Source organism: Sceloporus occidentalis, unplaced genomic scaffold (assembly GCF_023333645.1).
Source record: "Sceloporus occidentalis isolate IW3139 unplaced genomic scaffold, rSceOcc1.0.p SCAF_1, whole genome shotgun sequence".
Lineage (NCBI taxonomy): Eukaryota > Metazoa > Chordata > Lepidosauria > Squamata > Phrynosomatidae > Sceloporus > Sceloporus occidentalis.
Window position 1 is genome coordinate 115,203,710 of NW_028316981.1, and position 18,170 is coordinate 115,221,879.

Here is an 18,170-nt window from a genome sequence, read left to right on the forward strand (position 1 = left end):
TCGATTTAACTACAAGTATTATAGCTTAACAGAGTTAAGAACTGGAGTAATGTGATGATAAAATCATTGACTCCTATCAACAATGGCATCATTCTGCCTGTTATTAACATACACATTCCAGCAGTGCAAAGAGAGTACCAGATTAATATAGACATATGCCTTGCTTTTATTTTTGATCTCAGACACCAAAGTTAACAGGCCTAAGACGATTAAGAAGAATGAGGTTCCCCAAATAATTAACTCCCATCTTGCAATGAAAGAGTTTGTGACACTAGATACAGCATAGAGGGGAGGGGAGAGTAAATGCTGTACTGGCTGCAGCTTGAAGGAGTATTATGCAGGCATATGCATTCTGTGGATTCTAACTCTACGATGCCTTGCAGCTCCATAGGATCCTAAAAAAGATCAGACAAGTGAAATATGGACAACCCATGGCCTCCAAGGATAAGTCTTCAAGCTTTACCACATATACACTGTTTTGCTGTTCAAGCAGTGAAGGAATGGAGAGAAAATTCCCTTTACCCAAGATCCAAAGGACAAGCTGAACTACAACATTTTAACTGAAATTAAAGACAATGCTAGTGAAAAACATATTGCCACCTAAGGCAGGAAACAAAACAGCATTGTTAGTCATTCTGCACACAAAGACCAGCTAGACTGATAAATTTATCACACGTGATTTCCAGGCCATTCTGGGCACAGGATGGGATAGACACAGAATGGGTGATAACAGATATTACTGCACAGGAGAATGCCACTGATGCCACCGGAAGTCCCCAAGCTGTTCCCCTTCTATGCTATGACAGCCAATTTTGAAGAAGGGTTCAAAATTGTTCTTCAAAATTGGCTGCCATAGCATGCATGGGGAATGGCTTAGGGACTCCCAGCAGCATCGGCAGCTCCTATGCAGTAACACCCATTCTCACCATTCCATGCCAATCCCATCCCGTGCCCAGAATGGTTTTGAAATGGCATGTAATAAACTTATGACAGATGAGTCTTGTTTGAACATTGGCAGTAGCTGTAACACACCTGAGGGCAGCCTGCAGGGCACCACTTTGTCCTCTGACACTTTGCTACCATGCCCAGATTTGGTAATAGCAGACACCTCATTCCACTTATTAGTAGTGCCAATCTTGATTGAGGGAAAGGACAGGTCTTCTCAAGAACAAGACTGTTTTGGTTCAGAGTTGTGTGTTAGCATTTGTACACCTACCATTGGAGAGTAACTTCTTTTGTTTTTAATGGAATGCAGTTTTAAGCAGATAGGGTTAATTTTGAGTAACTGCCATTAAGAATTAAGGCTACAAGCCAAAATATGTTTACTAAGACCAAGTTCAACATAGGTTGCTAGTTCCAGTGGATTCCATGTTGACTTCTAAGGCTAGACTACATAACTTTGTTACATACAAAAACTGCATTTAAGATTCATTTCATGTTTACACTCAGGTAAGCACATACAGTCCTACTTTCCAAACCTTTCTATTTATCGGTAACTCTTATTGCTTTTATAACCTTATTTTGCTGTAACAACATATAACTAATAGGTAATATGAAATGAACAAATCAATGATATTTCACTTGTCTCTACCAAGCCCTTCTCAAATGTCATGACATTTTTTAAAATCCGTATAACATTTTCTGAACATTAACAAGTATATTATGTGTGCTTAGTCTTAGATGTTTCTATAAAGTGTTGGAAACAAAACAAAAAAATGAATAATAAGGTGCTGCCTCTGCTTCTAGGCATCTTAACAAGCTATAGTGTGAGAGCCAGGTGTAGCCAGGTTTCAGAAAGGTAATAGTCTGGCTCTCTGAAATTATTTCACTGAAAATTGAACTTGGGAATGGACAGTGGGGCAAATGCATTTTTAAAATGTTACCAAGCTTGTCTATAAACATGTCCATAGCTATATTTAAAAAACGATAAAATAATGTATATGCATATGCAATAGCAAAACATCAACTGTATCTATTCTGTGGTCACTTTCAAAGGCAATGTTAGGTGATGACATAAATATCTCCAAAGTTCACTTAAATGGAATGAAATTTTCTCCTCCCTTTTTCTCTTATCCCCCTCCATGTATTTTTCTTAGTGCCTACAAACCTAGTGCACTCCAAATGTATAGTACAGACCAAGAAAAAGTTTTATAACTTGATTCTAATGCATGGCACAAGTCTGACTATGGGAAATGCAGTTGTAAGTGTCGTGGCCACAAATCATACTCAGGTTGCCACTTCTTTTTTTAATGGACAAGTCATGTCTTAGGAAAGGAATCTACATGTTTCCCTTAAGGATGGCAACAGGTCTGGGTAAGCAGTTGCTAGATTTTATATTTGCAGAAATGCGGTACCAGCCATTAGTAGCTTCTTCAACCCAGCAGTCCATGGCAAAACTGCAGCATGAGCAAGCTCAATCCCTATTGGAGCATTAGGTCTCTACACAATCAAAGAAGATGTGGAGAGGAAATGGGGTACCACATGACAGTTCCTGCTCCCCAACAATGTCTTTGTCCCTGCCCCTTTGTTCCCAACATGTATGAGTTTAGCCAGAGGGAAAGGAGATTCTAAGCACAATTAATAGAATGCATGTGCAGTCTTCTCCACAGCCATGCTTTGGAAAGTTATTTCTAAAAAGTATAAGCCATCTGTAACTGAAAGTTAGTAGGGTGATGCTTGGTAATTTATGGATGACGTCTGTATGGCATCAGATTCACTTTCAAAAGTAACTTTCAGAGTTCTATGATTCAGTGCAGAACTGGCCAGAGATATTCTTCCTCCTGAGGCAGAACAGCAAATTGTACTTTCCCCTTCCCCACACACCCAAACTCGTACATTGCCAATCTAAGTACACAGTATAGCCTGGTCAAGTTATTTTGGCACCTGAAGCAAGAATATCTTACAAACAATTTTCCCAAGCAGTAAAAATGCAGCATTAATAAATAAAATAACTAGCAATTTGCTTCCCTTTCATAACATCCAGTATCAGCTGCCTGAGGCAAACACAGAGCCTTTGTCCAATAATAAAAAAAGAAAATAAAAAGAGATTGCAACCTTCAGTGAAAACCTCAAGAACAGAAGGCAAAATCTAAATCTCTTTTCCACAGCAGGCAGATATGACTAAACAACAATATCAGATTTTGTAAAACCTACACAGCTTGATCATCAAACACATGGCTGACCTCCTACACTTCAGCAGCCTATATACTGAGTAATTTGGGCACAGGATGAACAGCAGGAGCAAAAGTATAAATAAAGATGGAAAGAGATTGTGCTGGAGAATATATCCGATTCTGTATACTAAAAAGATTTTTCCCCACACCATCACCCACTAACAATAACTTTAACAAGACCAAACCTGTATATCCTAAACAGAACCAAGGAATTGCAGGGGGTAGGATTTTATTTGCGAGGGAACCATCCTTCACCTAACCTGCTGCTATGCATGTGGATCTCAATCAAAGTTTTTTCTCAGTTCTTGAGCAAACTCAAATGAGATAATATGCTTCATGAAGAGCAATCAGACAACTTGTACTCACTATCAAAACTAACAAGCATCCTCAAAGCACCATGTCCTAGAGTGAGAGTACTGCACATCTGGGTACATCTGGGGGGGGGGGGTGTCACATGCTATCCACACAAAGCATCCAGAATTCAGAGTCATCAAGGCAGACTATGAATATAGAGAAGTGTTTACAGGGAGGGCAAAAATAACTCATTTACACTGAGTACTCTTGCAAGTGTGTCTTAGGAAACACTGACATTGCATAAGATTAGACTGGATGGTAGGTTAATTAGTTATAAAAAGATCACTTCTGCCTTAAAAATCACAAATGTAGAAGGGGATCATTGTAACACCTGCACGTGTGTGTGTGTGTGTGTGCGTGCATGTGCACAAATATTCATGCTTGCACAAGTGTGCACATACACACATATTTATAAGGTGCCAAAACCTGATATATCATGACTCTGTAACTCCAGGTCTCTGCTTAGACCAGGGGGCGGGGGGGGCGCAGAACCTTTCACTTTGCAGATGTTTTGGATTCCAATTCCACCAGTTTGTTACTACTGACCATGCTTATGTGAGTTATAAACCAAGAGATCTCAAAGACCAGAGTTACTCCACCCCAGCTTTAGACTTTCCCAGAAATAATATCCCTTTCAAGCCTGTAATCATGCTTATACATTTCAGCAGTGAATTCCTTAATTTTTTTCTTCAAAAATATTTCTGATTTATCTGTCTTGAAACTGCTAGTGATCTATCTCTTTGAGTGATCGTGAGGAATAACTCTGTTGACATTCTCCAAATTATGTAGATTTTCAGAAACCTCCAACAAGATCTTCTTTAAAACAGATTTTTTTAAAAATTTTAAACTTCAACTTTATTGCCTGCTCACAGGAAGGTTGACACTCTGTTAGTAAACTATGCATGTTTATGTCCCTTTTTGGACAGGGCAACATTTCCCAACTTTGATCCTCCAGGTTGGAACTCCCAAAAGCACTACTCAGTTTAGTCAACAATCAGGAATTCTGAGAGCTGAAGTCCAAAACATCCGAAGGACCAAAGTTTGGGAAACACTGGGATAGGGCATAAAAAGCCATGTACATATGCATACAAAAATACACTATTAGAAAAATAAAATGGCCAAGGGTATAGATATGTTTAATCTGCGGCAGCAACAAAGAGACTTGTGGCACTTTTAATACTAGGTAGTTTTCTTTGTCATGATGTTTTGTGAACTCCAAAACACCCTATCAGATGGATCTAATGAGGTGGGCCAGAATCCATAAAAAATAAGTGTAACCCAAGATGGAACTGGTATGGGACTAGAATGTCAGTGTGGCTCTAAAAAACACAACAAGAACAAAATGACAGATTTTCACATCCCTAGTAGAGAGGAAAATGTGGCACAGAGGGGTTTAATTTAGTGCTGCAGCTGCTAAGCCATTCTTCAATCATATTTCTATTATGAGGGGGGCACACTGTGCTCGGCATCATCTGTGTAGGATCTTTTTTTCTTTCCTGAAATAAAGCACTTCAGTATCTCACACGAGTCAGGCACAGGGAGCTTCCCGTTTCATGCCTTTTGCTGGGCTTCCTCCAACATAGCCAAGCTTATGTGAAGATGCCAAGCCTATGTAAAGTCTAATTTCCTTTCACCGCACCCATGACCCACTTACAGAATGCCTGTTACAAACTGATCCAAAAATGTGTGGCCGGTGCATATCCACTTGAACAGGATCCTGCACTGCTTGCAGGACTATGTCACTGATAGCACAGCTCAGGAATATGCCTGCAAAACTATCTAAGGCAATTTGCAGTGTTCTCTTATGCAGAAGGTGGAGAAACTGTATTGTAATAAAACAGATGCAGAACAAGATCTCTTCCAATTATCTTTTTAGAAAATAATTATATAAACCCCCACGCTTTCACTAAGACAACAACTTATTTGATTCCTGAACTGATGAAGCTCTTTGTATTATGTAAGCTCTCACAGACTAAGATCACTGTAATATTGTTCAATTGTTTGGCATTCACTACTTTGCCTGTCTCTTCCTATATGATGCTTATTATCAGAAATGTGAGCAATTACCGAGACTATCTCATCCTCCGCCGGTACAGTAGCTGCTGAGAGGGCGGCTGCTAGTGCGGCTGCCCTGGCTGCCTTCCTCATTGCTCTCTGAGTCTGAAGATTGGTAAAGTAGTTGACAGCTGCAAACTCGATAAGTGCAGAGAAGACAAAGGCAAAGCACACAGCAATGAACCAATCCATGGCAGTAGCATAAGACACCTTGGGCAAAGAGTGGCGGGCACTGATGCTCAGTGTAGTCATGGTGAGGACAGTAGTGATCCCTGGAAATGAAGAATGGAAAGAAAGAAATGAGGACTCCATGAATATAATATTTTCAAACTTAGTGAATTAAACTCCCTTTGCACTAGTGTCATATGTCATTTCAACCAAATAACCAATTTATAGACCATGGCCCGAAACAGAATGACCAAAAGGGATGCCATCAGGTTGCATTGGGCGCATGTTTAGACGATGCACACCCCGAATGCAGCCAGAAGCTGCCCCAATGCCTCTCTAAATGAAAAGAACCAGCCTGAAAAGGAGTAGGAAATAACCAATTCTTTTTCAGAGGCTGATTTGAAACAGCAGCTGTCAGTCAGATTGGGGCGACGCATGTCGCTGATGCAGCACTGGAATAAGTGGCGCCAGGACACCCTGGATCCACCCTTGGGTGGTCTTTTTCGCCCCTAAGTTGCAAGCCATTTATGATCAGAAGGAAACCCTGTTATTTTTCAATAGGTATCTCTGCAGAAGTATAGGCAGAGCACAAGTTTGCAGAATTCAAACCCACTGGGTACAAGGACATTTCCTATCTGGTGAGTTTCCACAGATCTGCAGGCTTGTGATCTGATGCTAAGCCAGTTTATTTAAAACAACAAGAACAACAAAAAGCCCTGCACTGTGATATTCCTCAGCAAGTAGAAAAGCCGGCTCATGATTAATCAGAAGCCGAGACAGATGAATCTTATCATTTTTTATTTTTCAATTTTTTCCAATCATTGAGAATTCACTGTCTTTTAAGTATATATTAAAACGCATGTTCATTTTTGTGCACAATTCTCCTAAATTTCATTTCTGTATGCAATTTTCCTTAATGCATATAATGTAAGCAAATTGACTGAATACAGTGCATAGTATTCCCCTAATAACTGCATTCTTGTGCCCACTTCTGCTCAATACATATATTTGTGTACACATTTTTAACTGGAGAACACCAATGCAATATTCAGGAAAGGGCAAATTTTGCAGATTATTTTATTCAACATAAAATTTGAAAATTTGAAATTAGATTTGTTTAAACTAAAATGCAAACTGAACAAATTTGCTCCTAGTCTTAGTTAAAAGTACGACTCATTGATTCAATGGGACATATTCGCAGTAAAACATCACTGTCTTAATTCCTTTGTTACTGTCTTTCTAAAGGAAAAGAAAGGATAGGAAAGGAAAACTCTAATCCTAATGCTAACTTCCACCACAGAACAGCATAAGACACAAAACAATGCAAGAACGAACACATTAATGAACGAAGATCATGAGGGTAAAAAAAGCATGAATACCAGCCACAGTTCTTGCTGGAACAGATTCCTTGTTGATCCAAAACACAACTTGAGAGAGGATTACAGTCATAGTGCATGGAATGTATGTCTGAATGAGATAATAGCCTATTTTCCTTTGTAGATGAAAATAGAGCACCTGAAGTGAATATTCACCTAAATGAAACATATAAGCAATGAAAAATGGTTGAAATGGAATGGAACAGAGTGGTTTGGTGCTGAGATCATAACCTTCATACCAAAAACTGTTCTAGCTGGAACAGACTCCTTATTAATCCAGAAAGACACCTGAGAAAGGATGACTGTCATGATGCAGGGAGTATATATCTGTATCATGAAGTAGCCCATCTTCCTTTGTAAGTGGAAATAAACAGTCATTATTACGTATTCACCTGTTAGGAAACAAGTATATCAGCATTACCTTTGTCCATGTATTATCTTGGGACATTTCAAATAAGCAGGCAGGCAGAGCTGATGTACTCAATATTAAAAAAAAAACGTGAATAAGCAGGCTTTACAGACCTGAACTGGATCAGATAAAACAAATAAATTTGCAAATGTTTACCCTTTTGACATCCCCCCCTGCATAGTTCATTCTAGTTTTTCTAGTCCTTAGGGAGGAACAATGAGCTACAGAGTACACTAACCTTGCAAGTAAGTGAAAAAATAACCTTGCAAGTAAGCGTCTTTATTCAATTGGTTTTCTAGGCAATCTTAGAGAAAAATTTAGAGGCAAAAGTTGGGCTCATTGTGCCCATGACACATAGTCTCTTGATTCTGCATCCTATCTCTGCTTAAAGTTGCCTGCTGTGTGACAGGAAAGAAAGTGTTGCCTGGCATTGTGGGGAGCAATCCTGGCAACAATCTTACCATTTTCACTTGGTAACTGGAGCACTGTCAGAAGGACAGGACATGCTATGGACATGTTAAAGCACCATGTTGAACATAAGTCTCTGAGAGGAAGTCAGTAGACTTTCCAACCAATTGAGCCAATTTCACTAAATATGCTCAGAAACTAAACAAGCTTGCTAATGTTGCCACTCCACATGGAATCATGAGCTTACCTGTATTAGACTTTATTGTTTCACTAGAGACTGTTTGCCCTATCAGATCATACTGGAGAAGACTGGAGGATTCTTGTGGTATTTCCACTGAATATAATGGTCCTTTTTTCCAAGTATAAATAATCTCACTTTTAGGATAGGCATCTGAGTCAAGAAGGGAGAAAGAAGAAAAACTATGATATCCATAAACTTTCAATATCAAAATATGCAGGAAAATCTGTATTCTGCTAAATTCTGTGGCCTCCATGGAGTGTACGATCTGTGCTCTGTGTACTGTTCCACTCACAAATTTCCTGCTCCATTTGCTGTGGTTCTGAATGGTTGCTGAACTCCAGTTCCCATCAGCCCTAGCTACCCTCACCAGTAAGGAGGCATGGCAGAGCCAGTTCTTCGCCAGCACCAGATGTTTCCCCACCTCTGGTCAGAACATATGGGAAAATGAACAATTCATATCAAGCTGAATGAATAAAACCTTGCCAATGCATTTTCCCTTTGTGAAGTTAAATACATACACAGACACGCACACACAGACACGCACACACGCACACGCACACACACACAGAATATGTTCAAAAGGATCAGCTGATTGATAAAAATAAAATGAACAACTCATCTAAATGCAGAAGGTAACACATCATATTTTCCAATTACGCACATTTTACAAAAATGTGCAGAAGAAGCAATGAAATGAGCAAAATCTCTCCAACAACATGCAACAAATCTTGCCATGTCACGGGGAGAAGGAACAAAATTGCAATTTCTCTTTTAGTGCACAATGATGGATAAATCTGGGATTTACATTCATACCTGTATTCCAATTTGCTAAAGTGAAAACTAATGATGCTAACATTTTGCTTTTCTCTAGCATAAACCTGAAACATGAATTTACACTGAATGTACGATTTGTATGTAATTTTAAAACTGGTGGAAAATGTAGGCAAATATCTATAATATGAAAAAGATACAATCAGGATGGCTTTCCCAAAAGTCAAAACTCCCTATGTGGAAAGGAAATCTGTGGGACTTAAAGATACTTAATCATGATGTAGGTGCTGTTGGCTAATTTATTCTACATCCAATCTATACCTATTTTAAAATAAATATGGTCATAGAGTACTTTGGCTTCTAGAATTAAAGGTGCTATGTGATGTTGGTTTTGCTGCGGACAAGTGATGCAGCCACTGCTCTGCAAGTTTCAAAACAGGTTAAATTTAGGAATGATTATAACACAATTCCAAAATGATTCATCCATTTTCCTGAGTTGACCTTTATTTCTGGTTATTTCAGTAATGATGATAGTAAAAATGTACTTATTATGACATCACTTATCCAGTCCCCCTCTCACCAACAATCTATGACTGACAACAGGGAGAAGAGCCAGTGAATTTCTCAAACATATAGAGACATTATTTGACATCCAGAGAGTTTTTGAGACCCATTTTATATACTCCTCCTTGTTGCATTCCAGCAAGCAAGGAAGATTTTTTTTCACATCCTTCAATCTTATCAAAGGCATGATTATCAGTGACAGATAAACTACTTCAACCTAGTCTACCTCGGTCACTTTCTCTGTCATAACACTGGGTAAGAAGACATGCAGAGGCTGGAAAGATAACTTTTATTCAAAACTAGAGATGTGCAATTAAAAATTCAGTTCCATCAGGATCCTTTATGTTCCATTCAGCTTGGGCAAGATACCCTGGAGCAAGTCTCAAGACAAACTTATTTTAACACTCTAACACAAATTCCATGAGACAAATATTCTAAACTTGAGTCCTGAACCATGATATCATGCATCCCTTACTGGCAATTTCAGGATTTAATGCAAAGCACCTTCGGTAACTTGGGGTATGTACAGGCTTGGCAAATATCTGTCTCAGTATTAACATACTCTTGAACAAGACATTCTTAAGTTTGGCTAGAAAACAAGAAAGGGAAGAAAGTGTGGTCACATCTTTCCCCTACAGTGAACTACACAAGTCCTTCTCTCAGAAAAAGTCTACTGACTCAAACAAACACTGTTCCTGAGAACAGCTTGATCAGTGATTTTATCCCAAACATAGGCTATCACCATATGAATTTCCATCACTGGCTGCAATTTCAGTGGGGATAACTGTTTTCTTCCTTTCTTAGAAAAATAATGTTGTAAAAGCATGGCTGTACATATTGTATCTAATTAAGGTGAGACAAACAGAACAGACAGAACAGTGCTTCCATGGATCTATCATCCTAAAGGCCATCTTAAAAAAAAACGAAACATCTTGTTCCACCTTACTTGGCCTTAATCTGGCTTCCTTTCCCTTACATACATGGCTGTAGATCTAAATCAGAAGAGCATCTTTAACCTAGCAGGGATCTAATACCTAAATGAATATCATATTAATATTTCCATAATATTTAATTGTTTTTTATGAGTTAAGAATTCTTTCAATTACTCGCATTGTTTAAATGACAATTTCATCACTGAAGAACTCTTTTAGCAACATGTGATATGTATAGAAAGAGATTAGCTCCCCTAGCATCTTCTGCTGCCATTTGTGTATTTTAACATTTGACAAAATCATGTCTTTGATATGTATAATTAAATATTTTCAGATAATGAAGTAAACTTCATTTACTTGTGTGCAAACTACACCTCACTGTGATATATCTGTTCTACTGATATACCAAAACAAAAGATTTAACACAGAGAAAAAATTACTAGTAATCTAATTTGAACCACTAGCCTCTAAAAAAAAGTTAGCTAAAATGCATAACATTCTAAATGACAATGAAACAATCTCTATTTTAAATTATACCCTTAAACAGAATCAGTATCTAAATAATGCAAGTTCAAGTCAGTGGTTTAATTTGTTTAAGATTGCTACTCAGTTTTCACTTAATTTTAAAGAATATGCTTTCAAGGTTACCTTGCAATTATATATATGGCTTCAAGGGAAATGTGTAAGATAATTATGACATGGGATAAATAATAATAAAGAATCAAAACTGATTTTATGCATATATTACCATATGTGCATAAGTGGCTAAGTAACAAAGTGATGCTGGAAGATGTTAATACACATCATGTAATTTACAAGTCATACCTGTTCCATTCCTATGTTTGCTAAACTATTTAAAAGCTATCTCTGTCATGAAGTCACATGAACCACTTATGTATACATCAACCTCAGTTAGATGAATATATGAAAAAAATGGAAAATTAAATAAAACCTGATCTCAAGCAGAAAAAATAAAGTAGTAGAGAACTATTTTGTCAATTCTTTGTCAACTAACCCAACAGAATGTTTTTGATCTTGTGAATTTAATTCAGATTTGATAAAAAAAATTAAATGTGATTTTTTAAAAAAAAATCTTAGCCAGCAATGTCTGTTCTTTTTACTTCTAACACTTCTTTCCAAAGAAACTCACTGCATACTTCTATAATGCCCTGCAGTATTACTTCAAAAATGACAGTAAGTCAGATGAACCTATATTATGCTTTTTAAAACTTTGCTTATATTGGAAGAGATGAAGTTTTTGCGGACTTACAGCTCCCAAACTTCAATGGACAAGCATGTCCATCCATAGGAAAGTTTACCAGACGCATTGGGCAGTCAGCGTTAATCGTAAGTCTAAAAAGGAGGAGAGCACAACTGAAATTAATCACCACAAAAGCCACTCCCCTCCCTCATGTAAGAGGGCTATGAAACAGAAAAAAACTAGTTATTCTTACCTCATTGTATAGAGAATGGTGCCATTTTGCATTATCCTGAAAAGTTTATTAGGAGTTGTCATATTGTGAGCTATTGACTTCTTCCCATTTCTAAAGAAGGTGTCTGGTGTCCATATTTTACTGACCATTAAATTGTTCAACCTCAGAATTTCTGTGGGCCCACCAAATTTCAGCCTCTCATCAATCCATGTTTGGCGAAAGAAAACATCCATTGTATATTCCTATAGCAAAACAAATCAACTAAATAACTACTGAAGACGGAATTAGTAGAGGAAACATTTTTTTCCCTGTTGGGGTTACCTGTCAAAGGACATATACTGGAAGTCTGCACGATCAAAACCTGTTTCCTTTCTTTTAGTTGTTAGCCTCTATCTCTATCCCCAGCCCCTTTCCTTCTGGCATGCTTTTCTCTACCCCATCTTAGGTGTGTGTGTGGGGGGGGGGAGGTGCCCAGAAAAAGAAAGATATCTCTCTCGTCAGAGGTATGAGGTCACCACTTGCAGAGAGCTTCTGAAATTAGGTAGAGGGCTACATAAAATTAGGTCAAGGACCAGATGTGGCACTAGGGCTGCAGGTTGCCCACCTTGACATTCAAGTAACAATATGTGGTTTCTTGGTAGGAGAGCTTACATGGACAAGTCAGCCCCATTCCATCTGCTTCTTAATCACTTTAATCCTATTATTCTTAAATAGTTACTAAAAAGGAGCCAGCCTGTGAAGGAAAGAAAAATATCCCTTTCTTAAAGGGTTTCATATCAGTAAGCAAAAACGGAGTGCATAATTTGCAATCACATAATAAACACAAACCTTACGTGAATTCATAAAACAAAATGTAATTCCCTATATTAATGTCTTAAAATGAATATGCAATATTGGTTTTGGAGAAGATAAAAGTAGCTTTTTAGCAGAGACTTGGATTTAACAGTGCTGTGGTAGAATAAAAGCTTTCCTAGAGTGAGAACCATAGGATTGGTGGGAATAAAATGAGTGATTTGGTAAAGATTCATTTCGAAATAATAAGCAAATAGAAGAGAAAATGAGAATAAGTCATGAAAAGAGTAAGCAGACAATAAGAAAAGGAAGATTCCTAAGGATTGATCTGTAAAAGCCAGAAGGGCAAAGTTAAAATGCTTGAAATAAAGGTTCTGGTGTCTAATGGTAAGGCCATCCATTTAAAAAGACTTGTTATATTTAAGTGTCTTGTTTTTTCATAATTGCTCTTTATATTGTGTGTTGACAGCATAGTTATTTAAAATCTTATGGAACATGCAGAAGTGTCTGCAGTGCAGCAGTACCTGGTGCACTTTTCCGCTATTTAAGCTGAATATTGTCTACATTCCTGAACGATTTTTAGTTTTTTGTACTAGAAAATGCAGACTGTGTTTTCACAAAGTAAATATACAGTGATTTGAAATACAACAACTGAGAGCAATGCATGGCCTTCCAATAAAGATATTTGAAAACAGAAAGGAAAAAAAAAGTCTTGTTGTCCTAAGATACTAGCTTTTGATTTTAGCTGGCCTGCCTCCAACAAGGGGTCAACTGGAACAATCCTGAAAATGGGAAACCTGTTAGATAGGGATGAGATTACCTTTTATCTTTCTAAATTTTGACAAGGTCCCCATTATAATTAAAAATCAAAAGTTTCAGGATAACACATCATCCTAACTACCACTACCACCACATTATATTCCAAATTTCATTCCCTAGGGATCTAAGATCACTACACTATAAAATCCTACCTACACAAGCTAGATCAGCCAATGCTAGTTTTTGTGGTGCTTTCATTCATTTCAAGTGAGGATTACAGAAAACTCAGTTCTTAATGAATGCTGTTGTGTTAAGTGGCTCAGAGAATTTGTTTAGACACGAAGTACCCATAGTGTTCCAACATGAATGAGGATTTTGGCTGACTTTCTTCCTTCATATTTCTGACACAGTTTGGTCTGAAAACAAACTCGTAGTCTTAGTACTTTATCACACAGGGGGCAAGGACCCACATCCTGTGAATAAATGGCCATTAAATCTGTGAATATCCCACAAGAGCAGGATTATTTTCATACGACATCAGCATTATCCCAGTGGTGCAATTCTGCTTCTTTATTCGTGGGATAATGCTAGGATAATGGCGACGTTGTGTAACATTGTTCAAAAACAATCCGGCTCTTGCAGGATATTCACGGGAAATGACCCTTTATTCATGGGATGCGGGCGCTTGCCTCCTGTGTAATAAAGTCCTTAATCATGGCTGGAAAGTTTCAGTGGGTTTGGTTCCAGGACACATACACCACCACCCCATGGATACCAAAATTCATGGATGCTCAAATCCCATTAAATACAGTGGCATTTGTAAAATGTTGTCACTTATACAAAATGCCAAAATCAAGATTTGCCTTTTGGAATTTATATACATTTAAAATGTTTTCACACCATGGGTGGCTGAATCCAAGGATAAGAAATCTGTGAATACGGAGTGCCGACTGTACTTTCAAAAGTAATGTATTCTGTTACTCATTACAGTGTTTAAAAAGTAGCCTGTTACTGTTTGCTCATAACTTGTTATGTTACTTGTTGCACTGATTTCACTCTACCATTACTTTCCATTACTTTCTGTCACATCTGTGAGGAGAAAACACTTTAGGATTCATCAGAGAATTGAATAAGGATTGCCAAATTCGTGCTAAATAACTGCTTGAAATGCCCTTTACAGTAACTTTTTTTAAAAAAATACCAATAAACAAATTCATTGGCTAAAGTAACTTCAGATGTATTAATTATAATTTTTTAAAAATGTAATTTGGTTACATAATTTGGTTACACTCTTGTTACCACCCCCACCCCACCCAAAAAGAAAATGGCCATCCATGAAAGATCCCAAACTCATGACTCTTTTGCATAAAGTATAATGTCATGGGCAAATGAACTAAGTATTCCATTTTACAGGGCAAGCAATAGGCTATTTCAGCAGTCCCCTGTCCCCTCCAAATGTCTTCATGAAGTATATGACCCCTTATTAAAAGTAGGGGAGGGAAACAGATGTCTTTCAGATATGCGAGATTATGTTCCATCTTTCAAATCCTTTTCTGAGAGCATTACTGTGAATTTTGCAAGAACTTCACAGAATCAGCCTATGTGAGCAGGCAAACAGAAACAACAGCCAGAACACTTGAGAACACCAATCCAACTCTGAGCATAAACATGACAGAAAGCACTCAAGTCTATATAAATCTACTCAGAAGTAAGTCTATACAGTCAGCCCTCCATCTCCATAGATTCTGCATCCTCAGATTCAACCCTCCACGGCTTGAAAATGTTTTAAAAATCATAATTCTCAAACACAAACCTTGATTGTGCCATTTTATATAAAGGGCACCATCTGACTACAGTGGTACCCCGGGTTACGAATTTAATTCGTTCCGCCGCCGCGTTCGTAACCCGGAAACTTTCGCTAGCCGAAAAAGCCATAGGCGCTAATAGCGAAAGCCGCGATTTCGTGCGAAAAAGCGCCGAAAAGCACCAAAAATTTTTTCGTAACCCGAAATAACCTTCGTAACCCGGAAATGTTTTTTTCAATTGATTTTTTTCGTAACCCGGAAATTTCGTAAGGCGGCGCATTCGTATCCCGGGGTACCACTGTACCCCATTACTGTATATACAATGGTACTTGACCATCCACAGGTTTTGTTATCCATGGCATTTCCTGGAACCAGACCCCAGCACATACCAAGGGCCCACTGTAAAATGGCAGCTGAAGTCTCATTCGTTTCAGGAGGAAGTGTAAGCACCATTGGGGCATTCTGAGGTGACCAATAACCAATTTGCAAGGGCAAGGTAAAGGGGGACAGGGAGGGAACCTAATTCAAAACTGAATCCAGCATCCAGAAGTGCTCCTAATAACACTGGGCCGTGGGTGACCAAGGTTACACTTTCTGAGTGAAATACACACAGGTATCACGTTGGTCCCCCAACTAAGAGCCCCCTGCCATCTGCTCTTCCCCTGAGCAAAGGAGGGCCACTCTCTGTTTTGTCTGATGTGAGCTTGGCTAAATTTTTCTGGCCCAGCTCTGTGCTCTGCCTTGTAATTCCTGGTATCATCCTGGCCTCAATCTTCTTATCCAGGGTGGGTGCCTTCCCCAACAAGTCCAGTCCAGCCTGTCCAGGGGGGCGGGCAAGCAGGAATGGCCCACATTGGCCTGGTGGGCCAAGCATTCCTTTGGGAAGGCTGCTCAAGCCCCTCTTCTTTTTCCTGCAGATCCCAGAGCACCACCGAAGACTAATAAAGTTAAAAACCCTCTCCTCCCCTTGTTGTGCCAAGCAGCTTCTGGGCTGCCCCAACAGGAAAGGCCAGGCAGAGATTGTGGAGGGGATTAAAAGGCCTAATCTGCTCTAATGACAGTCCCCTCAGAGGCTGCCAGGATGGCGCCTGGGAAATAGGGCCAGGGCCTGGGGAGGGGCTGTCAAAGGAGGCGCGGGGGGGGGGGGAGAGACGAGAAATGGGGGTGCCCCTAAATTGGGGGAGGGGGCCATCAGGGCCTCTGGGAGCTCTTACCATTTCCACATCTGACACTGGGCCAAAACTGGTGACGTAGATGTCTGTCTTGACTTCTGTCACGGCTCCTGGGAGGGAAAAGGGGGGGAAGCCACCCAAGAAGAATGGAGAGGGTTAGAACTCGATTGAGGGGCTAAAGTATGCTGATTCTTCTGATTATTCTGATTTCCAACTTATGGCCACCCTAAACTGATCCCATCCCGGGTTTTATTTCTCTTGGCAAGTTTTCTCTGGGGCTGAGAGAGTGTGACTTGCCCGAGGTGCCCCGGGGGTCTGTCTTGGCCCAGAGAGCCCTCCTAGCCCGACCCTCCTCCTCCTCCTGCTGCTGCTGCTCCTTCTTCCCGGGGCCTTTCCCGCCGGCGCCCTCCCCGTCCAAGAGAGAAAGGCCGCCACCAGGCCAGAAACTTCCCTCTGCTGCGCTCCAGAGCATGCCTTGGCTGCCCCCTTCCCCCTCCCCCTCCCCCGGGAGGGAGGGAGCAGCACTCCTCCCAGGGCGGTGCGGGGTCCCAGCTTCAGAGGAGGGCGACCCTCCTCCCGGCTCCTCGGCCCGGCTCCCAGGTTGCTCCGCCTTGGCGGGAGGCCTCTCTCCCGGGAAGCGCCCTCGAGGCTCTTCTTCAGCCTTCTCCCTCGCTCGCTCGCTCGCTCTCCCCGAGGGTCCGGGGCTGGAGGGGCCAGGGAGGAGCGGGAGCCCCACCTGGGCTGCCTCTGCCGCCAAAGCCGGGCCGGAGCCGGTTGTCGTAGCCGTCGAGCAGCTTGTCCAGGATCCGGGAGATGTTCTCGGCGTAGAGGTCGCCTTCGTCGGCGCTGGACTCCTCCGCCAGCAGCACCCCGTCGAGGCTGCGGAGGCAAAGCCACAAACCCCCGACACAAGAGACAAGAAGAAGAGACAAGAGCAGAGGGTCAGAGGCCGCTCCCCAAAGAGTCCCAGGAGAAAGTGGCTGCTCTTTCCCCGCAAGAAGAGCCAGAAAGTCAGGCACAGTTCCCCTACCTGAGCAGCAGCAGCAGGGAGCTCCAGCAGAGCCCCAGGCCCCCCAAGGCCGCCATCCTCCAGAGCTGGTCAAGTGGAGCCCCTCTGGGAAGCAGAGCCCATCGCCCTGGGGCTCTTGTGGCTGTCTGCTCCCTGGCTGCTCCTGGGACTGGAGGAGGCGAGCTGCCTTCTAGTGGCTCCGAGGGAGGCTGGCAGCCAGGACAGATGGCCCTGGCCTCCGGCCCCCTCGCCTTCCCGCCTCGCTTGCTTCCTTCCCTTCGGAGAGGCGGCTGGCTGCTTCCCTCTGGGCCGGGGAGGCTGGGGCTGGGGCTGGGTCGGAGGGAGAGCAGGGACACAATCATCGAATAAGGCATTAGGGGATTAACCAGGAAGAAAGCCACTGCTAGTTTGGGCAGGGAATTAGCAGGGACCCGGCAGGGGATCCGGGAAAGCGCCGGCATCTTGCTGCGAGGCGGATTATGGGCTCGGAATGCCTCCGCCTTTTTAGCCTTAGTCTTATTTTATGGCCCACGGAGAGATGGTTCTTCTTCTTCTTCTTACTATTCTTATTCTTAAGCAGCACCAGAACCTCTCCTTTCTTTTCGGGAACTTTCCTTTGTCAGGTTTTGCTGTGGCCTCTCCTTTGAGGGCTGAGTAGGCCTTACGACCTGGGCTGCATCCGCACTGGAGAAATAACCCGGCTTGGCCCACAACTAACTCCCAGAATTCCATAGCCTTCAGTCAGGGCA

The 18,170-nt window shown here is 41.0% G+C and overlaps 1 protein-coding gene across 1 annotated transcript in view; it reads right to left on the reverse strand.

Moving 5' to 3' along the window:
* Positions 1-17,744, reverse strand: part of GABRA6 (gamma-aminobutyric acid type A receptor subunit alpha6) — a 43,394-nt gene extending 25,650 nt beyond the window's left edge. Inside the window, exons 1-8 of the mRNA XM_089532109.1 lie at positions 17,443-17,744; positions 17,149-17,291; positions 16,455-16,522; positions 11,906-12,126; positions 11,722-11,804; positions 8,191-8,334; positions 7,366-7,518; positions 5,595-5,854 (exon numbers count right to left, since the gene is read on the reverse strand). Of these exons, the coding sequence (XP_089388235.1) occupies positions 5,595-5,854; positions 7,366-7,518; positions 8,191-8,334; positions 11,722-11,804; positions 11,906-12,126; positions 16,455-16,522; positions 17,149-17,291; positions 17,443-17,498 (1,128 nt within the window). The 5' untranslated portion in view covers positions 17,499-17,744. The remainder of the gene's footprint in view (positions 1-5,594; positions 5,855-7,365; positions 7,519-8,190; positions 8,335-11,721; positions 11,805-11,905; positions 12,127-16,454; positions 16,523-17,148; positions 17,292-17,442) is intronic.
* Between the last annotated feature and the right edge of the window lie 426 nt (positions 17,745-18,170).